This window comes from Rattus norvegicus, chromosome 1, assembly GCF_021556685.1.
Source record: "Rattus norvegicus strain SHRSP/BbbUtx chromosome 1, alternate assembly SHRSP_T2T, whole genome shotgun sequence".
NCBI classification, from domain to species: domain Eukaryota; kingdom Metazoa; phylum Chordata; class Mammalia; order Rodentia; family Muridae; genus Rattus; species Rattus norvegicus.
In genome coordinates this window covers 196,187,773-196,211,524 of record NC_141534.1, presented here as the reverse complement: position 1 = coordinate 196,211,524, position 23,752 = coordinate 196,187,773, and the positions used below count along the sequence as shown (strand labels likewise).

At 43.5% G+C, this 23,752-nt stretch overlaps 1 protein-coding gene across 9 annotated transcripts in view; it reads right to left on the bottom strand.

Annotated features, from left to right (window-relative positions):
- Inpp5f (inositol polyphosphate-5-phosphatase F) overlaps nt 1-23,752 on the bottom strand; it is a 79,792-nt gene that overhangs the window by 10,016 nt on the left and 46,024 nt on the right. For 6 of the 9 annotated variants that reach the window (NM_001107554.1, XM_087560150.1, XM_087560172.1 and 3 more), the window contains 12 exon segments: nt 1,335-1,533; nt 4,187-4,304; nt 6,431-6,559; nt 8,117-8,237; nt 9,523-9,600; nt 10,607-10,731; nt 16,340-16,407; nt 17,545-17,724; nt 18,336-18,531; nt 21,974-22,030; nt 22,135-22,302; nt 22,501-22,629. In NM_001107554.1, coding sequence (NP_001101024.2) covers nt 1,335-1,533; nt 4,187-4,304; nt 6,431-6,559; nt 8,117-8,237; nt 9,523-9,600; nt 10,607-10,731; nt 16,340-16,407; nt 17,545-17,724; nt 18,336-18,531; nt 21,974-22,030; nt 22,135-22,302; nt 22,501-22,629 — 1,568 coding nt within the window. 9 annotated transcript variants of the gene reach the window in all.

The following is a 23,752-nucleotide window of genomic DNA, read 5'->3' as shown; positions in this document are numbered from 1 at the left end:
TTAGAGGCCAGCCTGGTCTACACAGAGAATCCCAGGACAGCCAGGGCTACATAGTGAGATCCTGTCTCAAAAAAAGGAGGATAGGGGAGGGGGAAGGGAGGCAGAGAAAGAAAAGAAAAGAGAAAAAAAAGGTGTGGGAATAGAGAATTGTTAGGTCGTGCTAGTGGTACACAGGAAAAGAAGCAATTGTGTTCCTCCAAGTGTTTGGTAGCTGAGAATTCAAGATCGCCAACCATTCCCTTTGAAGCTGAGGACAACTGTGAGCCTCTGAAGCTCCTGCCTCCCTCCATCTTCCACATACTGGAAGCCTAAGGTGCAAGTGACAGAACCCAGGGCTCCATGTCTATGAACTGAACCCCACTCCAGACTTTGGGGGCTTCTTAAAGATCTACTACGAGACTCACCGCTTGCTCCAACACTAATTCCATAAACCCGGTCATCAGTATTTCCGGGAATCTTTGTAGAAGGTTTTAATGACTCTCCAAAAAGCACTTACCCTAATTTTGAGGCATTCAATATCAGCTCTTAACCACTTCAAATTCCGTTTAAGATTTGGTTTTATTGTGTGTGTTTTGCCTGCCTGCATGTCTGTCTGTGCAGTAGCATGTGGGGAGAATGCCGTCATACCATATTTAACAAATGAGGCCTGGCGGTGTGCAGGTGACTGTGTAGATCCTCTTGAATCCTTCTCCTGTACGTCTGGCTGACTGTACTGAGGCACACGTGTGAAATCACCAACAGGTACAAGGATGCTTTTTATTTTATTGGTATAAAGAGGTCCCATGCTGGGGTTGGGGATTTAGCTCAGTGGTAGAGCACTTGCCTAGCAAGTGCAAGGCCCTGGGTTCGGTCCTCGGCTCCGGAAAAAAAAAAAAAAAAAAAAAAAAAAAGAGGTCCCATGCTTTCATAGAATAACTAGGCCAACTCACACTTGAAAATTTAGAAACAAAAACACCTTGTTTTGAATGTTCTTCAAAACATGGATGCAGCAGAGCCATCTGAATGCTGTTTTGTTTCACTTTTGAGACCAGACTCCTCTGCAGCCCAGGCTGACCTCAAGCCCAACCAGTCCTCCTGCCTCAGCCTCTAAAGTGCTGGGATAACAAGTGTGAGTTACCATTCCAGGCATGACTTTTTTTAAATCAAATATCATATTGAAGTTTCTTTTTTATGGCTGACATGCTTGTTCAGACCCCTTAACTACATACCCGGTATGCGTTTGCCTTGCGCTGAACTGGCCATGCTTGATGCAATAGAGCCCGCACGTTATGGACAAGAGCAGTGTTAATGGGACAGCTTATCGACCCAGAACATGAAGCAGGCCGAGTGCTCACCTGGGGTCACAGTCAATGAGGGCCCAGCCCCCGTGGAACTTCTCATCCCCCGGCAGCAGCAACTGCATGTAGCTCTGTAAGAGCTGGCTGATGAGCTCTTGGTGGCTTCTCTGGGTCTCCTTCTGCAAAGCTTCATGCTCCTTCTCCTTGGTAAATATGGAATAAAGATCTTCCGTCACTGGAATGCCTTGCATCAAATCTAGGGTAGAAAGTGTTAACACTGTTGTCACCTTAGCTTTACTAATGTATCTTCTAAAAAACAGAGACTCCAAGACCTAAAGCTACAGAATTCATCAGAGAAAGCAGAGGCTTAAATAATTTTCCCTTAAAGCAGGCTCAAATTTTTAGACTGGATACCAAAAATATAATAAAACAAAACAAAACAAATCAGATGTCATCAAAATTACAAACTTCTGTGTTTCTGCAAACATTTTAAGGGTGAGAAGGCTAGGCTTTCCCTGGCCCCATACGTGTTGTCCCTGGGGCCTGGTGACCGTTAGCCATGGCATCAGCCACTTCCTACTGTTACTGTGTACAGCACTGTGCCCTTTCCTTACAAGCTCTGCACTATTTATTGCCCCTGCATGTAAGGACAAATATTTCAAGATGGACCTCATCTCGGACGTAAACTTTGTACTATATACTCGAGTGATGAGCTCTGATTGGTCACAGCTAGCACCTAATAGGAAGATAGTATTCTGGGTAACAGGAGACATAATCCCCCAGGGGGAAGTCCAGTTGAAACAGATAATGCATAGAGAGCATGTGAACTGAGGAAGATAAGGCTTCTACTGACAGCGGTCACCCTCTGCTTCCACATCCTGCGGAGGAGGGGTTGCTCATGAGGCTGCAGGAGAGGCCAACAATCTATATGGACCTGATGCTGAAGGAACTGGCCTTCTGGGTCCCAGGAGAAGGCAGCTCAGTTGATGAAGTCATGCACATCACCCACTCCTTAGTGGGAGATACTGTCCACCTGTTAATGAGGCTGGCCTTTGTGCTCAGAGCACATCTTCAGTGAGTGTCGGTTTGATGGAGACTAGGGGGCAGCTCAATGGAGAAGTTCTTAAAATGAATCCAAGGTTATTTTGTGTATGTGATTTTTTTTTTCCAGAGCTGAGGACCGAACCCAGGGCCTTGCGCTTGCTAGGCAAGCACTCTACCACTGAGCTAAATCCCCAACCCCGTGTATGTGATTTTTTAAATTAAATTTAAAAATGCATTAACAGAAAGTGAAAAAGTCCACAAACCCCTGAAAATATTTACAACTGTTCATCTTGTGGGGGATCTGCATACTTAATCCACGAAGAACTCCTGACAGCTCGGCATACAAAGTATATCCAATTTTAAGACAAGCAAAAATCTTAATGGACGAGCTAACTTCCTCCCTATGGGTTATGGAGCTAAAGCTTTCTTAAACCACTTTGAGTCTATTCCTTAGGAAGGCATTTTGGACACTAAGACCTAAGGCAGCTGATGGGGAAGATCTGCCAACCCCTGGCCTCACAGAAGGACTCAGTGAGCTTCTACTGCTTCTGGCCTCTCCCTCAACCTTGAGGAGACCGATCATCAGACCAAGACGAACAGACAGCTGAACTGAGACAGGCACATACCCAGGTTCTCAGTGACATAAGTACACAGACACATCAGCCGCTGGAAGCAAGACCTCTTTTTCCCTTTGAATATACTACTAAAATCAAAATCTCAGCCAGACGTGGGTCACAGCTTCAGTCTCAGCACTCAAGAGACAGACAGGTGCATCTCTGAGGTTGAACCAGTTACAAGTCGGCCAGCCATATAAGGTTGGGATCCTGTTTTAAAACTCCAAGTCTCTAATCACACTATGAACTTATTTCTGGCAAATGAATAATACCTGCTGTTTTGTTATGGAGAGTAAAGCCTCATATTCACTAGGTAGTACTCCAAAACTGAACTGCAACCCAGTTCTGAGTGCACTTCCTCACGTCAGATGCCTCCAGTTCCTACCTGCAATGTGGCTGGGGTCATTTTACATGTGCTAATAATCAGGTGAAAGAAACAGATTTTTAAAAATATTCTTAGAGACCACAGATCACCTCTGTCATATTTGTTTCTAATCCAGAACACTGTACTTTCACTTTAATCCTGTAACTTTTTCTTGAAAATTAAATAAGTGTTCATGTAGGAATTTTATGGGCAATCTACCATTCTGCTTCCTCTTCTAAAGAGTAGTGACTTGGTTAGGATAATCAGTAATTCCTGCTAAATCATGCTTATGGAAAAGGTTGGGGTATTTGTATGACAAATGACTAACAGGAAAAGAAAATCCTATGATTTCATGGCTTCAGCAACTGGAAAACAAAAGAGCATGCAGACTGTACATGCTCAGGTTAGGTACCGCATCCCACACATGAGCAGCCTCAATCCTGCTTTTCAATTACTTAACAACTGACTAATACATATGTAATTATCTGTTCCTTTGTTGCTCCAGCCAAAAACATTTGTCAAATGCTAAGCCTGTAAAAGCTTGAATTTGATATATTAGAAGCACGAGTACATTACAAAACATGGTAAATGCAAGAAGCACAGTTCTACAAACTATCGCTCACAGAAGGAGAGAGCAGCCCTGCCCCTCACCTATGACGGCGCCCCCTGCCCCTCACCTATGACGCGCAGCCCCTGCCCCTTACCTATGACGGCGCCCCCTGCCCCTCACCTATGACGCGCAGCCCCTGCCCCTCACCTATGACGGCGCCCCCTGCCCCTCACCTATGACGGCGCCCCCTGCCCCTCACCTATGACGGCGCCCCCTGCCCCTCACCTATGACGGCGCCCCCTGCCCCTCACCTATGACGGCACCCCCTGCACCTTACCTATGACAGCTTGCCTGTAAGCATCCTTGAACCGGCTGAGGTAGTACCTATTTGCTGAGTTAACTCCATCTTTCATAACTCCTGCCAACTTCCTTTCTCCTGTTCTTGTAAAGTCGCCCTATCAAAGAAAAGTTAATTGTGGAAATTTATTCAAATGTAAGAATGTTCTCAAAATTCATTTTGGACTTTCAGTTTAAGATAAGAATTCCAGAGACTTCCAAATTATACATTTAAAAACTCCTAAATTTTATAGTAAAATAAAATATGTACTAGTATTTGACTCAGATCTAAGCTTGTCAAATAATTATATGTAATATTTACTCATGGCATCAACCTTGAGTTACATGGAACTTTAGGACAAAACTATTGCTAGCAACTATTGTAGAATTTCTGAAATTTCTAGGTCCAAACCAATTATATACCAAAAAGGCAAAAAAAAATTTTTTTCAGGGCTCATACTGGTATAATATTCAACACAAAAACTTCGAGGGGATAGGAAAGAGTTTGAGACAACTCACATGTAACCTAGACTGGCTTTACTCTGTAGCCAAGAATGACCTTGAACTCTTAATCCTCCTGCCTCCACATCCCCCTTTTATAAGAATTGCCTTGATCATGGTGTTTCTTCATAGCAAGTTTTAGGACACAGACTTGTTGGAAACTAAACCCAAGAAATTTAGGAAAAACATATTGCCAATAAGCTGGCCACTTTCAAAAAGTCTTAGTTCAGCAACACTTATAGATGGAAAAGCTTGAATGTGGACTCCAGAGAGTTTTAACTCACAGGAAGAAAATGAGATAGTGTTTGATGAGGCTTTATAGAACTTATTTTCCTTAATTATTAAATAAAATGTTTTTGAGCCAGGCAGTGGTGGCACACACCTTTAATTCCAGCATTCAGAAGGCAGAGTCAGGCAGAACTCTGAGTTTGAGGCCAGCCTGGTCTACAGTGAGTTCCAGGACTGACAGGGCTACACAGAGATACCCTGTCTTGAAAAACTGAAAGAAAATTTTTGTGGGGCTGGGAAGATAGCTCAGTGATTAAGAGTACGTGCTGCTCTTGCAGAGGACCTGGCTTCAGTTCCCAACACCCATATCAGGTGGCTCACAGGCACCTATAACTCCAGGATCTGACATCCCTAGGCCTCCTCAGATACATAAATGTATGTGATGCACAAAAACTCACAGACAGAGACATACTCCAAGCCAGATGAGGTAGCTCACACTGATCATTCTAGCTGAGGGTGTACGGTGCCAATATGGCCTACACAGAGGCCCTGTTGTAAAACAAGCTTGTTATATTTATTATTCAACCAAATCCTAGAGAAGCTGATATCTGCTGAGCCCTTGGTCCCACTTATTTTGTTTGGTTTGGGTTTTGCTGGGAATCAGCTCCAGGCCTCACACATGCCGGCCAAGTGCCCTACCAACCAAGCTATACTTTATTAAAAGAGATACGGCCCTAGGTGAAATAGTGTCTTGAAAAGAAATCAACATAAACCTAATTTAAACTGACTCAACCACTTCCTACTGCCTATAAAGAGTACCCATAAATTGAGAATTTGTTACCAGAGATTTACATTTAAGTTTCTAAGAAGCTTTGTGGGCTCTTCAAAACACTTAAAACAAAACAAAACAAACAAACAAACAAACAAAAAACCCTAATAAAGCATGCCTTCAGCACACATTCGGTGTCGCTGAGCCCCAGCCCTTACAGCCCCTAAGAATCTGTGACAGAAGGCCTGGTGTCTCCACAGAACACTAGTGAACAGAGTGGGTAAGTGACTGCCCAACGTTATGCTGAGTCAGAGGCAGGCTTAAGATTCACATTCAGAGAAGACGAAAGTGTCCCAGGACAGGTCATAGAGGACATGTTTTGTTTGAATACAGTTCTCAGTGAGTTTCGGGAGAGTCAGGTCTACACAGTGAATTCTAAGACAGCCCTGTCTCAAAATAAAATAAATGTACATGGAACTTAAAGTTCCCAGATTCCATTGAACAACTAGAAGACAAAGCAGCAAGGGGCCTCCTGAGAAAGAACAGCCTTCTTCAGGGACAGGCCCACACAGGCCACCTACACCTGACTTAAGAGCAGGCTCTGTCACAGTCAGACATTTCAGAAAGAAATCAAGTGTGCAGACCTTTCCCTCTGGGGCCCACACCCTTTTTTTTTTTTAAGTCAAAAACAAAGCTTGTTTTGAACCTCAGATAAAATGATCCACAATGGCTGCTACACACAGTTACCTTTAGAGCAGCTGTGCCAGCATACTGTCTGCTGATGGAGTCGCCGTTGTTAGCCCACATTATCTGGTAGGTCCGATTACATTTCACAGGTAGTGGCTGCTCAGGGGGCATCACACCTAGTTTTTTAAGCTAAAATAAACACATTAGTGGGTAAATAATATATGAGAAACCACAGCATGAACTCTGTACTACAGAAAAACAGAAAAAACTGACACAATTTAGGACCCTTGTATAAAAGAAGTGTTTTCAGATCTTACTTCTTTAACTACGGGTTGAGATCACGGGGAGATGGGAAAACAACTTTGGGAAGTCACTTCTCTCCTTCTTCCCAATATCAAATTCAGGCTTTCAGGCTTGGTGGCAAGTGTTTAGCCACTGAGCCATCCCGCTGGTTCCACCAGACTTTATTTTTGAGACAGTCTTGCTATGTAGCCCGAGTTCTGGATCCCCTTGACTCGGCTCATGAGTGCTAAGAAGACAGTACCAGGGTGCCCAGCTCACACATGTCTTTAAGATGAAGCACTTCCAGATGTGTGGCACATGGCTTTGCTCCCAGCACTCAGGAGACAGGGGCAGGTGGGTCTCTGTGAACTCCAGGCCAGGCAGGGGTACATATGACACCCTGTTTCAAACACAATTGTTAAATAAAGAAAATACTGCTATCAGTTACTATAGCTAAATAAATGTAAGAGTTACAGGGCTTTTTTAATGTATAGGCCAATACTACTAAATTTTGCCTATTTTAAATTTGCCTAAGAAGTAGAACCAAATACCAGAAACACATAAAGAAACAACAGCATTAGCAGTGGCCGAGTTCAGGGGGTTGGGATGGGCTGTTTGTTTTGTTTTGTTTTTAACATGAGTTATCTCATTTACTCATCACAACAACAATAACAACAACAACCCTCTATTAAAGTTGTTAAGAATCAACAAGGTTTCCTGGATTCAAATCCCACATGGTGAAGACAGAATTTAAATTCAAGAGCCTTATCGACTAAATATACTTCAAGTAACAGACTGAAGTCCTCCAAGAATTGTCACAAGGCTCTGTGGGGGGCAGTAAAACAAACCAGAACTACAGTCCATGTCTCCACTGTGGACTGTAGCGCAGGAAGCTGGTCTCCAGGTGTTAGTTAGAAGGCTGAAAGACCTACAGTGGAGGAGCACCGAGGCAGCAACATCCAAGGGAAGCAGTGCCCACTCAGAGTTGGGGTACAGGGCAAGGGACCAATGAGTCCCAGAGAGCCATCGGCTAATGGGTGCAACAGGCTTTGCTGCTTTCTGTCCTTGATGGAGAGCTTCTCTAATTCCCAACCCCCAACAGCCCCACCCCTACCTCATACTGCCAGGGCTAGCTAACCAGAAATGCCACTGCAGATTCCCAGCCCAAAACACAGAAGGGCAGGTTTGAAATCCAGAGGACAATGGAAAATAAACACATAATATCCCCAACAGACTTCAAATGTTTGCAAGTTGAATAGAATACTTAAGAAAATGCTATCACATTCTATTTAATTCTAAGTTACATTTCTCAGGTTTTTATGTAACAAGAATATTTGCATGCTAAAAAATGTTCCACAAAATATTTGAACTTTGAGAAGACATTTCACTATTTACTTACACGTGAAGTTTAAACCATTTTAAAATTTCAAGTGAATATCTGGAATCAAACGGACTCCAGATTACCTGCTGTTCCATGACCACTCGTGCAATGGCAGCTTGGACCACGTTGGTGCGATCCAGGCAGTCCATGCAATTAACTCGAAAAATTCCTTCTTGCTTACATATCACACCAGCTTGATCAACCCTTGTCAAAAGAAGCATGGGATTAATTTACAACTTCAAAAAAGTTTTCGAGAAACACAACTCTTAAAACTATGGCAACGACAGCCACAGCATCAACTGCCAGCTGTGTAGGAACATCCTTAACTGTCAGACAGTGCTGAGCCCCACGCACTTTACTGCTGGTTACAGTAACTTGGCAGGGAGGGATTGTTATCCCCAGTTAAGAACTCAAGAGCCAAGATATGAGAAACTGGGAGTGGGCAACTTCCCTCCCTCTCAATACGGCAGAGCTGTCACAACTTTGGGGCAGTGAGGTTGCACACATAAACATTTTAAACACCATCTTGTCTTCCCTTTCTAACTCCAAGTGGAATTCTCTAAGACATACTAATTGACTTTACCCGCTGCCAAGGAGTCATGCAGTAGGCCTCTGCTCTCTAGTCTCTCAGGCCATCCATGCAGTCTTGACATAAAATCAAATGTTCCCTCCTGGCCTCTAAGACCATATTTTTTTGTCCTTACACCTATCTCCTAGACTCTGAGCATCTTTTCCTTCTCTGTTACTTTCAAAATGCCTAAAATCTGAATATCTTTAAGCTTCCCTTTCCCTGAGGGATGACAAAGGAAACAAAATGGAAGTCACAGAGTGAGAGGAACACACTTAAGTCCTTCAAGAGCAGCAGCTGCATTCCACTTCATTTTCCAACTATCTGACACTGGTCCTGTTCACAGAGCACTGCCTAACGACCATACTCACAAAAAAGGAAGGAAGAGCAGAACACACACACACACACACACACACACACACACACACACGCGCGCGCGCACACACGCATGCACACGCATGCACGCATGCACTGTGAGCAAATGCTGTCATGTTGATATTTAGATGTACTAGATGAGCACATGATTTCACAAACCAAAAGTCCAAACAACTCTTTGTAAAATACTGTGGTAGTTTGAACAAGAACGCCCCAAAGGCTCAGATAGTTGAATGTTTGGTCCCCAGTTGATAGAACTGTTTGGTAAGGATTAGGAGGTGTGGCTTTGTTGGGAGAGGTGTGTCACTGGGTGAGCGTCCATCCTTCCCAGGTAGTCTCCTCTCTCTCCTCTCATGTGCTTATGAATCAGATCTATCTGCTCAGCTGCTGCCCTAGAGCCTGCCTGCCTGTCTGCTGCCGTGATCCATGCCATGGACTCTAACCCTCTGGAACCATGAATCCCAAATTAAATGTTTTCTTTATAAGCTGCCTTGGTCACAGTGTCTCTTCACAACTGTTAGAAAAGTAACTAAAACAAATACCTACCAACACCACTTCATATCAAGGATGATGTCATGAATGGCATCCGTTAGGGTTTGAACATTCTCAAACTTCATTCCTCGGCTAAATCCCATTCCCCCAAAACAAAAAACAAAGAATGGTCTTTAGTATTATAACAAAATTATTTTCTAATTTACTTAAAAGGGGTGGGGCTATAACTTGGTGGTACAGCACTTGCCTCGTGTGCACAGGTTTCAATCCCCAGCACCATCAAAACAGACAGAAGCTGAGTGTGGGAGCACACCTTTAATTCTAGCATCTGAGAGGCAGAAATGACCCTGTGAGTCTGAGGCCAGGGCTGTATAGTAAGACTCTGTCTAAAAAATCTTACTAACTGTTTTAATATTTAAATCACATTTTATTTACTTATTCTTTTTGTGTGCATGCGTGAAGTGAGAGGCACATACGCCGTGGTGTGCACATGTGGAGTCAGAGGACAACTTTCAAAAGTTGGTTCTCTCTACCATCTGGATTCCAGAGATCAAATTCAGGTCCTCTGGCTTGATAGCAGACGTCTTCACCCACCCAGCTATCTCTCCAGCTCCTTAGGATCCTTAATAAGTAGCTCAAAATCCTTAAGAGTGAATATAGACACTTCTATACCTATTTGCACTTGAAAGCACGCATACAAACACACTGAGGCGATGCACAGATGCCTCTTTCCCCACAACTCCTTACAACCTAGGCAACTTCACAGGCAGAATGAGCACTGCAGCCAAGGGATCCTGCTTTCAGAATACACATAAATTAAAGGTGTCCGTGACAGGAGTCACCTATCACTGACCAATCAAAGCAGACTAGGAGGTATCCTAGGGACAGAGAGGTTGCTAACAGTATGGAGGCAGTCAGAAGGTAACTAACTGGCTTTCAGTGGCTGTGATTATGGGTCCTGATACATTCTGGAACAGAAAGACTGACTGTAAATACTTCAGCAACAGCTTAAGCAAGGCTCACAGACATGAACAGCAAGTAAACATCACTTCCTTCCCTTCTGAGCAGAGAGGGGACATTTTCCTTCCCAGGATAGAGCAAAGAAAGTGAAGTCGCTTCCCTCTGGGGAAGCCCTTACCAGTGCTCGTGGAAATCAAAGGAGACGTAGGTGAGCCTGGGGTTGTTGAAGAGCAGCACCTGCTTCAGGTAAGCATCACCAATGATCTTCTCCCTTCCAGCCTGGTCCACCAAGTTAACAATAACCTGTGAGAATGGAGAGTGACAAAAGACACAATATTAACCAGACAGGCCTCAGAATCGTAAGGCAAGTGTTACCAATTCACTTGGAATTACATTTTACAAATATAGCTGTGCATAGATAGAAACTGATCCACTCACACACCAATTTTCCCATAAAATTAAAATATCTGTTACATAGACTTAGCTGTATGAGAACTGTTGACACCAATGGTAACAGTCCTATAAATTTGCAACAGCCAACCACAGCGCAAAATGAAGCATGCTTCTTTTTAACAGCCACTTTTTTCAACTGTGTGTGTGTGTGTGTGTATGTGTATGTGTGTGTGTGTGTGTGTGTGTGTGTGTGTGTGTGTACCCCTGGGGGTCAGAAGTATCAGATCCCAGATCCCCTAGTTGTAAACTGCTGATGTGGGTGCTGGGAATTGAACATGGATCCTTCTGGACTTTCACGGTCTTGACTGCTGAGCCCAGCTCAAACAATGAGTATTTTGAATAGGTAGGATAAGTTTTGAAACAACCTACAAATTAAACATCATAAAACTACTGAAATATGTAAAAGGAATTCTGAATAGACATAAATATGTACCATGTTGCTGAATCTCAAGGTCCAATACTGTAAAGATGTCAAGTCTCCCCAATTAATCTACACACTCAACAATCCCAATCAACATTCAACCAGGATTTTTGCATGGACAAGATAAGTTAATTCTAAAGTTCATCTGAAAGAATAAATATTTGGAAAAAATTGAAAAGCAATAAACACAGAGGAACAAACTTGCCTCATTTGGAACAATTCTATGAAGTCTACATAGCAAGCAAGCCTGTGAAACTAGAGACAGGCAACCGACACAAGAGAACTCAGCTGAGGGACAGAGACCCGAGTCCACCGAGCATAAAGGGCGGCTAAGCACAGCACTGCGGGCAAGCACAGCACTGCGGGCAAGCACAGCACTGAGGGCAAGCACAGCACTGCGGGCAAGCACAGCACTGCGGGCAAGCACAGCACTGCAGGCAAGCACAGCACTGAGGGCAAGCACAGGTGGCTCAGGGGCGCTGGGAGGCTGTCTACAGGAAGAGATTTACAGTAGCTCCCTACATCTCTTTAATGAAACACAAACGCTAGATGCATCAATGACCTAAATGTTATGAGAGAGAGAGAGAGAGAGAGAGAGAGAGAGAGAGAGAGAGAGAGAGAACTTAAGAGTAGTTTTTCCACAGCTGTAGGTGGAAGCATGACCTTCCAAGCATAATTTAAAAATCAGAAGACAGATGAACAGATGTGACAACAGGAAAAATGTAAATCTGTGTATAATGACATTGTCAGCAAAGGTTTAAAAGGACAAAACAACAACAAAACAAAACAAGGAACTCTCATGAGAACATACGAGCCACAAAAAAATCAATACTTGATAGAGTGCCATATATAGAATAAGAAAAAAAATGGGTAAATTCACAAAAGAACCCAGTAAACAAGATGCTACCATCCCATAAATAGTAAGTTGCAAATGTTAAGATGTAAAAGTGGTTTTAACCTACAGACAGGTAAATTTAAATACTAAACAGAGTCAGCATTGGTGAACATGGGAAACCAACAATAGGGTACCACTGTTTCTGGGAATATAAACTGTGTGATCTCTTAAAAAAATGTTTTTAAATTACTGTTGTTTGTGTTGGGTGGGTAGAGATCAGAGGACAGCCTTGAGGAATTTCACTGGTTCTGGTGCAGTATCTCTGAGGGCAACTGAGTGCTAAATATCAACTTTAAATGTATATGCTGCTTAATTCAACAAACTTGCTTTCACAAATTTATTCTGCAAAAACAAGTACCCTAATTCTTGGACTTTTAAAATTGTATTTACCATGGGGGGAGGGCATATTTCCCAGGACACAGGGGAAAGTTAGAAAACTTACTAGAATCTGCTCCCATGCCCTGCCCACTTCCATGGGTTCCAGGGATGTAAATGTACACATGGGTGGTCAGGCTTGCCCATCAAATGCTGGACCTGCTGGGCCATTTGCCAGCTCTTTCCCTTTGTTTAATTTTGTTTTGTTTTTGAGGCAGGGTCTCACTGTGTAGCCCTGGCTGTCTATGAACTTGCTATATAAAGACCATGCCAGCCTCAAACTCACAGAGATCCACCTGCCTCTGTGCTGGATTTAAGGTATGCACCACTATAACCAATTTGTCTTTTCAAACTGAGTTTTTATATAGCCCAGACCTTGAATTTACTGGATAGCCTAGGCTGGATTAATCCCCTCCACAATCTCTACAGCCTCCTACTGAGTGCTGGGATTATAGATACACACCATCATTCCCAATTTAAAAAGTTCTTTTTATTTCTGCCAGCCTCTGCCTCCTGAGTGCTGGGAGTAAAGTCATGTGCCACCACTGCTTAGCCTGAGAGTTCTTACAATAGCAAAAGGTACCCATATATTCTAAAGGTCCATCAGTGGGGGGAAGGCTAACAGCCAGAGACTTTACTGCAGAACAGTATGCGTGCACAGGTCTCTGTGACTTCAGTTCACTGAGTGTGCTGGTGTCAGGTGACTCTTGCTACAAACAATAGATTGCTAACTCAAATCTCAGAATGCATCCGTAATGCGTCAGAATGGAATCCGTAAGGCTGAGCGCAGCGACTTCAGAAACTCCTGAGGACTCGGGTTCTTTCTGCCTTTTCCTCTGCCATTCCCTCATTGCTTTTCCCCAGCAGCATACTGGATAAATGCCCGACTGGTTCATTCACCATCTTGAGACAGATGCAAAAGTCCCTGACATCAAATCCTGACAAAGCAGCCTCGGGGGCACTGTGGGTTCCGGTATATCTTTTATTAGAGCAGGAAGCTTTTCCCCCATCAGACCTTCTGTCAAACAGCCCCAGCCTAAACCAATTATGAGCTAGAGCAATGCAGCCACACGGATGAGTCACACTGACCGTGGGCCCCTCATTGCAGAAAGCAATTATCCAGGAGAAGGACACAGATAACACAGATAAATGAACACTGCCAAGCTACCGCTGGAGGCCAGGAGGTGTCTGCTCAGCGCACGCCCCTAGATATTGACGCGAGTCAACAGGGAGCAGGATCGAGTGTGGGAAGAGGTTATTTCCCGGCATGCACATCTCAGTATTGCTCCTTTTTACAATTTTGTGTTGCATTTAAATATGGCTTATTCTTTCTAATGCTACTCTCAATTGGAATATCAACAATACATGAATCAACACATGATTAAGGAACTCAATGTAGAATAAGACCAAATCACTCCTGACCACTGCCAGTCCTTCAATCCTCCCTCAACAGCCGCCTTGTTCTGATGCTGCAGTGAGAGTTCCCGCATAAGCGGCGTGACTGACCACACTTGTAGATGTTTTTCTATTTAAGTGCTAATTGCTCTGCATCCTTTCCCTACTTGATGGTCTCAGTGGTTTCCCTCAGCCTTCACCGTGTGAATCATGGCTTTAATTTGCATTTCCCTGATGATTAATGAGATGGCCCACCTTCTCTCATGGATCTGACTATAAAATACCCTTGTACAGAAGGATCCTGTTGCAGTACTGTGTCCAGTGTTTTTTGTACTGTACATCCTTTCTAATAAATTTAAAAGACATTTAAATGTGCTGCAAGATAACAGACCAAATCTTAACTATTAAAGATTTATTTTATGTGTGTCTTGCCCACATGTATCTATGTGTACCATGTGTGTACTGCTGCCCTTGGAGGTCAAAAGGAGGTGTCAGACTCCCTGGAGCTGAACTTACTCATGGCTGTGAACCACTACATGTATACTAGGGATTGAACAAGTGCTCTTAACTCTCCCGCCTCTCCTACTCTTTGAATAACCTTCCATTCTCTTCATAATGCCTTTTTCAAAGTGTTTTTTAATTTTATGCATGAGTCTCTATTGTGCATAATCAGAAATAATAAATAATAAAAAATTTAAAGTCAAAATCAAATTAATTTTTTCCATTATGGTTAGCGTTGTTGTTTTGTACATGTATGTATCTTTGTGTGGTGAATGCACAGCACGGCACATGTGCAGAGGTCAGAGGTCAACCGTGGATGTTGGCCCTTGTCGTCCATCTCGTTTGGGGCAGCCTTTGTATTGTGTAAAGCAAGCTGGCCTACACACCTCTAGGATTCTCCTTTCTCCATATGCAAGCTCCTGAAGAGCCCTGAGCTGACAGACCATGGCCCTCGATTGTGCCTGGCTGTGCATGAGCTCTGAGGACACACTCAGGTCCACGTCACACCGGTGGGTCACTTTACCTGTGGAGCAATCTGCCCAGACACTGCTTTTATTTTTTTAAGTAACTGTTTTTGTTTTGTTTATTGGGACAGGGTTTCTCTGTGTATCCCTGGCTGTCCTGGAGATCACTCTGTAGACCAGGCTGGCCTCAAACACACAGAGATCCTCTTGTACCCGGCTCCTGAGTGCTGGGACTGAAGACATGTGTTATGTTACTACTTCTCTTCTCTCCTCTCCTTTTCTGTTTTTGTGAGTGGGTGCTGAGACCCACGCTCAAGTCCTTGCGGAGCAGTACATACTCTTAGTCACTGAGACATCTCTCCAGCCCAAAAATAACTATGAATTATTCTTTATTAGGTGACTAATACAATGTGATAGGCAATCACACATTTGAAACAAAGATAAGGTAACTGCTTTTATAAATCCTGCTCATGACTCACAGTCAGAGACACCATGCTGTCTCCCGAAATCTTCAATGTTTAACCTTTTACATTCAGATCAAGAGTCTGTCTTAGAATTATTTATATATATATATATGAAGTAGATAGTGGGTGTCAAAAAGAAAAGTACAGTTAAGCATATGTGTTACTTTAATTTGTAACAATATTCAAAGTGCCTGTACTAGCTTTTGCTATTGCTAGCAATATCTAAGTTTCCATTTTTAAAAGCAAATGCCTGCCTTTATCTATTATAAAACTATCTAAAGTTTGAATATGATTATTAAATGATTGAAATAAATAAATAAATAAATAAATAAATAAATAGGATGTTCTTTCCTGATTTTCTTTTCTTCCTGCTGCCTATGAGACTCTGGCTGACACTATGTGAATCTAGATGCTAATCTGGGAAGAACTGAAGTCATGCAGCACTGAGTCTGACCTTCCTGATCTAGAACTCAGCATCTTCTCTCTTTTCTCCTCTCCTTTATTTAAGACACGGTCTCACTATATTGCCTGGCTAGCTGGCCTGGAACTCTCTGTGTAGACCAGGCTGGCCAGGAAAAAATGGCTCCCATGTCATTTACAGTCAAACTGGTCATTCCTAAGAGACAAGGACATTGCTGACTTTCTTATGTTAATCTTGTATTAAAATTATTGAACTTGTTTTCTACCTAGAGGTTTTCAGTCCATCTGCTTCGACTGTCCTGCATGTGTGTGTATGCGAGGTCCTGAGATGCCCATCCTGGTCTGTGACAACTGACAGCACCTACTCCATCTTCTCAGTCTAAAGCAGCTGACTCCAGAGCACTCTCAGCTTACTCGTGTTTAATCTTCATGCTAAAAGTGCCTATTTACTTATGAACTGTACATGTTTTTTCATGGAATTCCACATGTAAGGAAACTATTCTTACTACATATTGAAGCCCACCTGCTTTTTGTAAATTTTCAGTTGTTCTTCAAAATGGGCACAGAAACAGTCGACTGTCTCCTTCTCACCTGCAAAAAAGCAAAGCAGAATCCATTTCTCCTTCCAGTGCTGTGCAGATGACTGCCTCCTCCAGCTTTTTTTTTTTAAGATTTATTTATTTTATATATGTGAGTACACTATCTTCAGACACCAGAGAAGGGCATCAGATCTCATTACAGGTGGTTGTGAGCCACCATGTGGTTACTGGGAATTGAAGTGCTCTGAAAGAGCAGTTAGTGCTCTTAACCTCTGAGCCTTCTCTTCAGCCCCACCTACTCCACCTTTATTCTTACTTTTTATTTATTTTTCGAGACAGAGTTTCTCTGTGTTGCACTGGCTGTCCTGGAGCTCACTCTGTAGATCAGAGATTCACAGGCCTCTGCCTCCCGAGTGCTGGGATCAAGGGCATACACTACCACGGCAGGGCTTAGTCTTACTTTTTAATAATTCAGTAACGGTTTAAAGCACTTCAAATTAAGATTTCTTTTTTTCCAATTAGACTGAGCTAAAATATATCCGGAAGTACCAACTGTGAAATTATAAACGCACACACAGGCACATGCACGGATGCACATGTACACATGCGCATACACTCACACACACTCTAGTTTTCAGTAAAGATTTTGTGTGATTTATAATAAGAAAATGTTATTTTGATACTAAAGTTAAAATAGTCTAAAAAATATTAAATATTTCAATGACAACAATGCCCCCCTCCCCGCTGATTCCCTGTGTACTGCTGTCTAGTTAACACACTCCCTGCTTCTACAGACACTGGCTACATTCGTCCCTTCCCAGAGTGAAATGTTCTAGAAGGTAAAAGCATCAAAGCACCAGCAGCTCAGTATCTGTGAGGTGAGGTGCTTTATTGCTAGCTGAGAAACTGCGACATCCGGTAAAGTCCTCAGTCCTGAGGCTACCACCTCACCTCTGTCACCTGTGAGGACACACCACAGTGGGAGGGTTGGCTTTTGTTGTGCAGTTTTTAGTACAGGGATTGAACAGGGCTTCCAGCTGGCTGGTCAGCAAACCATTCCTCAGTCACATCCCAGCCCTGAGAGTTATTGTTTTAAATGAAACAAATTTATACCTATCTGGCACCTGATTTTTATTTAAAAATTCCCATGGAAACCTTCACTTGCAAACCAAATAACTGATGTGCGTACTTTTGTCTAGTCGAGGTCTTGGATTATAGCGATACCCAACCTGGCTCCAAAAGACGGGCACGGAGCCTCGAGTTTGAATAAACGACAGAGTATGATTATGAACATGAATTAACTGCTCAGTCTCCACATAATTTGCAACATTTCCATTTTTATCCACTCCTCTTCGTTTATACCGCATTCCTGGAAGAAAATTAAACGGAAAGCAGCAACAGTTATAAAAAACATGTTCAGTTTGGCTTGGTACTGGAGCACACACTTGATATTTCAATGTTCTGCAGGCTGTGGCAAGAGAACTACAAGTTCAAAGCCAGCCTGGGCTACATAGCAAAGCTCTCAACAAAACTATCTGATTAGGTTGTGCTTCCTAATGACGAAGCTACAGGAAAACCTGGGAAGCCTACACACACTGACAGACAAACAACAACATGGCCAGGATCACAGCTGTACCCACCACTGCTAAGTTGAGGCCTCTGAATGAAAGACAACAGTTTTCCCAAAGGGGCTAGTTAGCACTCTGAAAGGATTTATCACTGTGACACAGGCTTTTACTTGGAACACTGTCCTCAGACACATCCCAAGTGATTTTCTTATCGTCTGTATGCATGCTGCCTGCTCTGTCTGACTCGCTAAGCCTCCCCTCTCCTCCACAGCAGAGAGCAGTCTCTAATTGCACCCCAGTCTTTGGAGTTTGCAGCTAACTGTGCTTTCCAGTCCATGCCTGTCACCTGCATTTCAGCACATCTGCGGCTCCTCCACGCCTGCCTGCAGTTCATTTGCATGCTCTTACTTACCTGCTCTGTGCCTACTCCTGCGAGATATAAGAGCCACTAGAAATCGCGGGTGAATGTCATCTACACAAGTGGCCTCCTGAGGGGGCGTCTCTGGGCTGCTCTTGTCATCATCAGATGGCTCGTAATTAACCACCAGTTCTTCAATCTGCACAAAACCCTGGATAATGGGGATGATCCAGAAGTCCACGTCCGGAGTCTAGGATGGGAACAGCATCATTATTTGTATTCCGCACAGCACTGCTACTTAGACCCAAACAACAGTGAGCAGATTGCTTCCAGCCTGCCACAGCACAAGCCCTTCCTTAGCCCCATGTTCTACTCACAGGATGTCAGGGGAGGATGAGGACTACAGGCCTTCCCTTTCCTTTACCATGATTTCCTCCAGACTTGACTGACAGGGAACACAGCCTGAGTGCCAGGTTGTTCCACACAAACGCAAACTCCACCACCTGACAGAGTGGCTCACCCCCCTCACTATGCCTCAATGTCCTCCTCTGTGAAATGGGACTACTACTGCCTCATAAGGCTGTAGTGTAAAGTGAAGCTCACTGCCTGCCATGGAGTAGTTAACAATGATGCTCTTATAACTGTTCCTTTTGGTATAGGAAAGCACAGCTTTAAAGTTGATTTTCAAACTTCAACTGCATTTGCCTATAACAAAATGCAATCAATCCCGATCGTCCATGACAAAACAGTTTACTACTTAAAAATAATAAATAAAAACCCCACTTTTTATTATTATGTCTATGTGCCTGCTTGTCTGTATGTGCACCAGGTGTGTACAGTGCCTGCAAAGACCAGAAGAGGGCGTCAGATCCCCTGAAACCGGAGTGACGAGGGAGGTGCTGAGAACCAGACCCAGATCCTCCCCAAGAGCACCCAACGCTTGGACCTGTGTAACCATCTTCTCCAGCCTCTTCTTACTTTGAGGCAGAGCTTCCTCTACAGCTCAGACAGGCTTGGAATGGTAGGTGGTGCCTTTGCCTCAGCACTCAGGTACGGGCTGGCAGACACATGCTACCTCCGCCTCCACATAGTTGGCAGCAGGCACACGCTACCATGCCCCATTGTTGCTGTCATTTGTAGGGCTGGGAATCAAACCCAGAGCCCCAGGCATGCCAAGGAAATGTTCTGCAGCTGAGCCCTGTCTCGGCCCAGCTTTACTTCACAAGCTACTTTAGGGAGACACTTTCCTCACCAGTCTAAAATTCAAATAGTAAATGAACAGCAGAGAGTGTTTCCACAAATGTCTCATTTTAAATGTCATCTAACTAATTAGGAGAGTCCTGTTCAGAGATTCTTCTGTTCCTCTAAACTAAACACATTCAGACTTTAAACCAAGCACTGAGAGGAAGAAACACAGTGGAAAGTTCAATGTCGTCCTTAGCTACATAACAAGTTTGAAACTACACTGAGCTACATCAGATCCTGTCTGGAAACAGCAGAGTAAGGCTGGGGAGAAGCTGGGTCTAAAGCACTTCTGTGCTAAAGCCAAGCCAGGCATGGGCACTGCTTTCTGACCCAGTGCTGGTAGGTGGGGGTAGGTGGATCCCTGGGGCTCATTGCTAGGCTAGCCCAGCCTATTTGGTGAGCTCCAGGCCAGTGAGAGAACATGTTTCTAAATAAACCAGGTGCCTGAGACACAACATCTGAGGTTGCCTTCTGACATCCACAGATACACACACAAATGTGCACTCATGCACACATGTGTGTATGTGCACACACACGCGTGCACATACACACACAGTGTACTTTGAGAAAGGGTCTCCCTGAGTAGCCCAGGTTGTCCTGTCTCAGCTTCTAGAGTGTGGGATTACAGACATGTGCTATCACATCCCTCCTTCAGCATCAGTTCCAAATCCATCTGTCCTCTGTACTGTGCACTGTGGGTCCCACCCTGTCCTCTGTACTGTGCACTGTGGGTCCCACCCTGTCCTCTGTGCTGTGCACTGTGGGTCCCACCCTGTCCTCTGTGCTGTGCACTGTGGGTCTCATTAATTTCACAGCTTAGCTTTGCTTTTTCTGTAAACCAGACCTTCAGAAGGCTAGTGATGGTAACAATTAGGTAAAGGGTTGGCCTAGTTTATTATTTTACTAATATTCTTACTACTTATAATTTTGTTCTAGCAATAAATCCAAGTTCTTGACAAGAACATAGAAACATTTGCCATATTATCCCGTCATCAGCTTTAACAGTAATGTGAAAGTGTCTGACAAAAGCTCACCAAACACTGGAATGTCATCATGAAGACAAATATTCATTATAAACACCCTTATCTGACTCTTGTCACTGAGTTTTGAGGGTCACAGCACGGTTAGTTTCAGAAAGCTAAGAACAACCCATGCCTCAGCTTCAATAGAGACATGGTAGGTATCTGGCTAGGATCTCAGTAACTGCTATGAACCATCTGTAAAGGGGGAAGGGAGGAAGGGGGAAGGGAAAATAGCTGAAAGCTAAGAAAACTGGCAGATGACCCCACTCCATTACTTCTGTCCAGTCTCAGTGTCTAAACACATAGCACACAGGAGCCCTGAGCCATAATTCTCCAACACGTGTAATAGGATCTGATGGCTAATCTCCAGTCACCTTGGCTGGACTCAGAATCGCCTAGAAGAAGAGTCAAACCTCTGTGTGTGTTTCTAGAACTAACTGCACATGAGTGGGATCATCCCACCATCTGAGGCCCAGACAGCGTAAAGGGGGAAAAGTGAATGTCCGTATCCCAGTCTCTCTATTGCCTGGGCTACCATGGCAAGATGCTTTCCCTGACAGGACAATGCTCTGAAATCAGCAGCCATAATAAACCTTTCTTCCCTTAACCTGTCCATCTCAGACATCCTTATCACATGACAAAAAGTCACTATGCTCAAGTACTTCTGCACAAAGAAAATGAAGAAAGTAACCATCACTCCAGAAAGAAACAGGCAAAATGGCTCAGAGGGCAAAAGCAACTGCCAAGAAAGCCTGACCACCTGACTTCAATCCCTGCCTGCCACAGTGAAGAGACCCAACCCCAAACGTGGTCCTCTGACCTGTCAGCGTGCATCCACTCACACACGCATGGTACACGTGCATGCGCAGGTACCAGACACTCCATGCTGTCCGTCTGTCATGCCACCACCCTATAGTTTGTAACCACTTCAGTACTAGTCAGGCCTTAAAGATCCATCTGCTCCGAGCCCCCGGAGATAAACCAAAGTGCTGTCATTACAGAAAACTAGGCTTCTGCATTTCCAATGGAGGTAAGAAAAAAAAAAAAAAGATCTTTACAGGAACTCTATGGACATGACTGGTTCCTTGGGCTTATTAGTGCCCCCACTCCTCCTTTTCTGATGGTAGATCCTGCTATATAGCCTAGCATGGAGTTGACCATACTTATAGAGCCCAGAGGACCTGGCACTGTGATACATCCCTTGCTTTGGCCTGGGATTACAGGTGAATGACACCACATTCATCTAAACAAGTGCTGAGGAGATCGGCTGTGGGACTATAAGCTACCTGAAGGCAACACCTTCATCTCCTTTAGTTAAATGAGTCTCTTCCATGGGAGAATCTCCTAATAAAGTCTCAAAATCACCTTCATCAGTCACATTTGCTCAACAGCTGCAACTACCATGTTTTAAAAGCATCTACTCACACCAATCTCAGAGAGGTCTTGGATCATGTACTTATTCCAGAAAAATCGATCATCAACCTAGAAAGGTAGAGGGAAAGATCAGCTCAGGAACACTTCAGTTCCCTATAAAAGGCAAACAGGCACTGGTCAGGAGCCAAGACTGCCCTGTGCCGTGAGCATACCTTCTGCCACAGGGGGCGGCCATCCTTCTCCCCAGTGCTCTGCCTCTGCACTGAGTTGGTTAGGTCATAGGTCAAGCTATAATAGAAGGACTCTGAGTCCATGAACATCTTCAGCAACTCCTCAAGCAAACGCCTCTCCAGTTTCTCCTTTTCTTTACTTTCTTTAACCTGTAAGAAAGCAATCTGTAAGTACAGGAGTCAGACGTAAAGTTAAGAAATGGTGCGACACTTCAAGTAAGGACAATCCTCAAAACACAGTCTTCTGATACATAAAAAGAAAAAAAAAAGGTTTGAGATAGATTTATTTGCCCTCAACTTCTGACTAATCAATGATGGATTCAAAGCCCATGCCAACCAAACTCTTACTTTCTTTTTGTTGGGAGCAGACACATTGGATTTGATATTTGTGAATGTCTTCAGTAGAAACTTGGAGTCATCAGGAGATGGTACAATCTTCTCAGGCTTGTTAATTCCAAAATGATGCTTCTTGCAGAGCTAAATAATGTTTTAAAAGGATGATTCATTATTAATTATTATCTGCGTTGAATGTTCAAGTATGAGTACAGAAGTGAACGTTACTGCTTGGGCATTTGGGTTAAAAGTAGACCCTAAGAATTAGTGAAACGACTAAGCAGGCAGAATACAGTAATGATTTCAATAATTAGAAACTGCACTACAAATAATACACAATACAGGCAAGGGTGTACTTAGGTTTGGTTAAAGGCAGCAAACCCAGGTTCAGAGCATAGCTTACTCTTATCTAACACGTCCAAGGGATACAATGTTCTGTTCTAGCCGAGGTTATTAATGCTTTGAAAACTGGCATCTAAGAAGAAAATATTCCAAAATACACACCGGCTATGCCTCAAGGTCATTACAAACATCTGTAACTACCTGAGTGTTTTGGTTGAGAAAATGCCCTGAGTCTGCTCTACTGGGAATCTTAGAAGCTGGACCTTTCAACAGTCTCTCCTCCTATCTTTACACACAATAATGAAATCAGTAAACAACATGGTTTGGGTCCAGACCTTGGTTAAGTTTAAAGAGCAGTAATTAGGGGAGATGTACCACACACACACACACACACACACACACACACACACACACACACACACAGTGCAATCCAACTGGCACAGGAAGGAGGAAGGTAACATGAATATGGATGTGTTGAAGCAAGAACAGGTACACGAATGATAGCTAGTGAGACAATTAAATGTTTTATTTTATAAGCTGCCTTACTCATGGAGATCAACAGGTCAACAGAACAGTAGCTAAGACAACTATCTTTGTTCTTATTTCCTCCATCTGCTTTGTGTCTACTATCCCTTAGCTTCTTATCAGAAAAGCATAACACTCTAAGAGCTGAACATTTATTTTTGAAATTTATTAAAATTTCATTTCCTAAGGACTGGAAAAATGATTCATCTGTTAATTGCATTGCCAAAGGACCCAGATTTAATTCCAGGCACCTACATGGCTGTTGGACACTCCTGTCCCAGAGGACCCAACACCTTCTTCCAGTCTCCAAGGGCACCACACATTCATATGGAACACAGAATACAAGCAGGCCAAGCAGCCACACACAGAAACCGCCAATTAAAAGGAGTGCATTTATAAG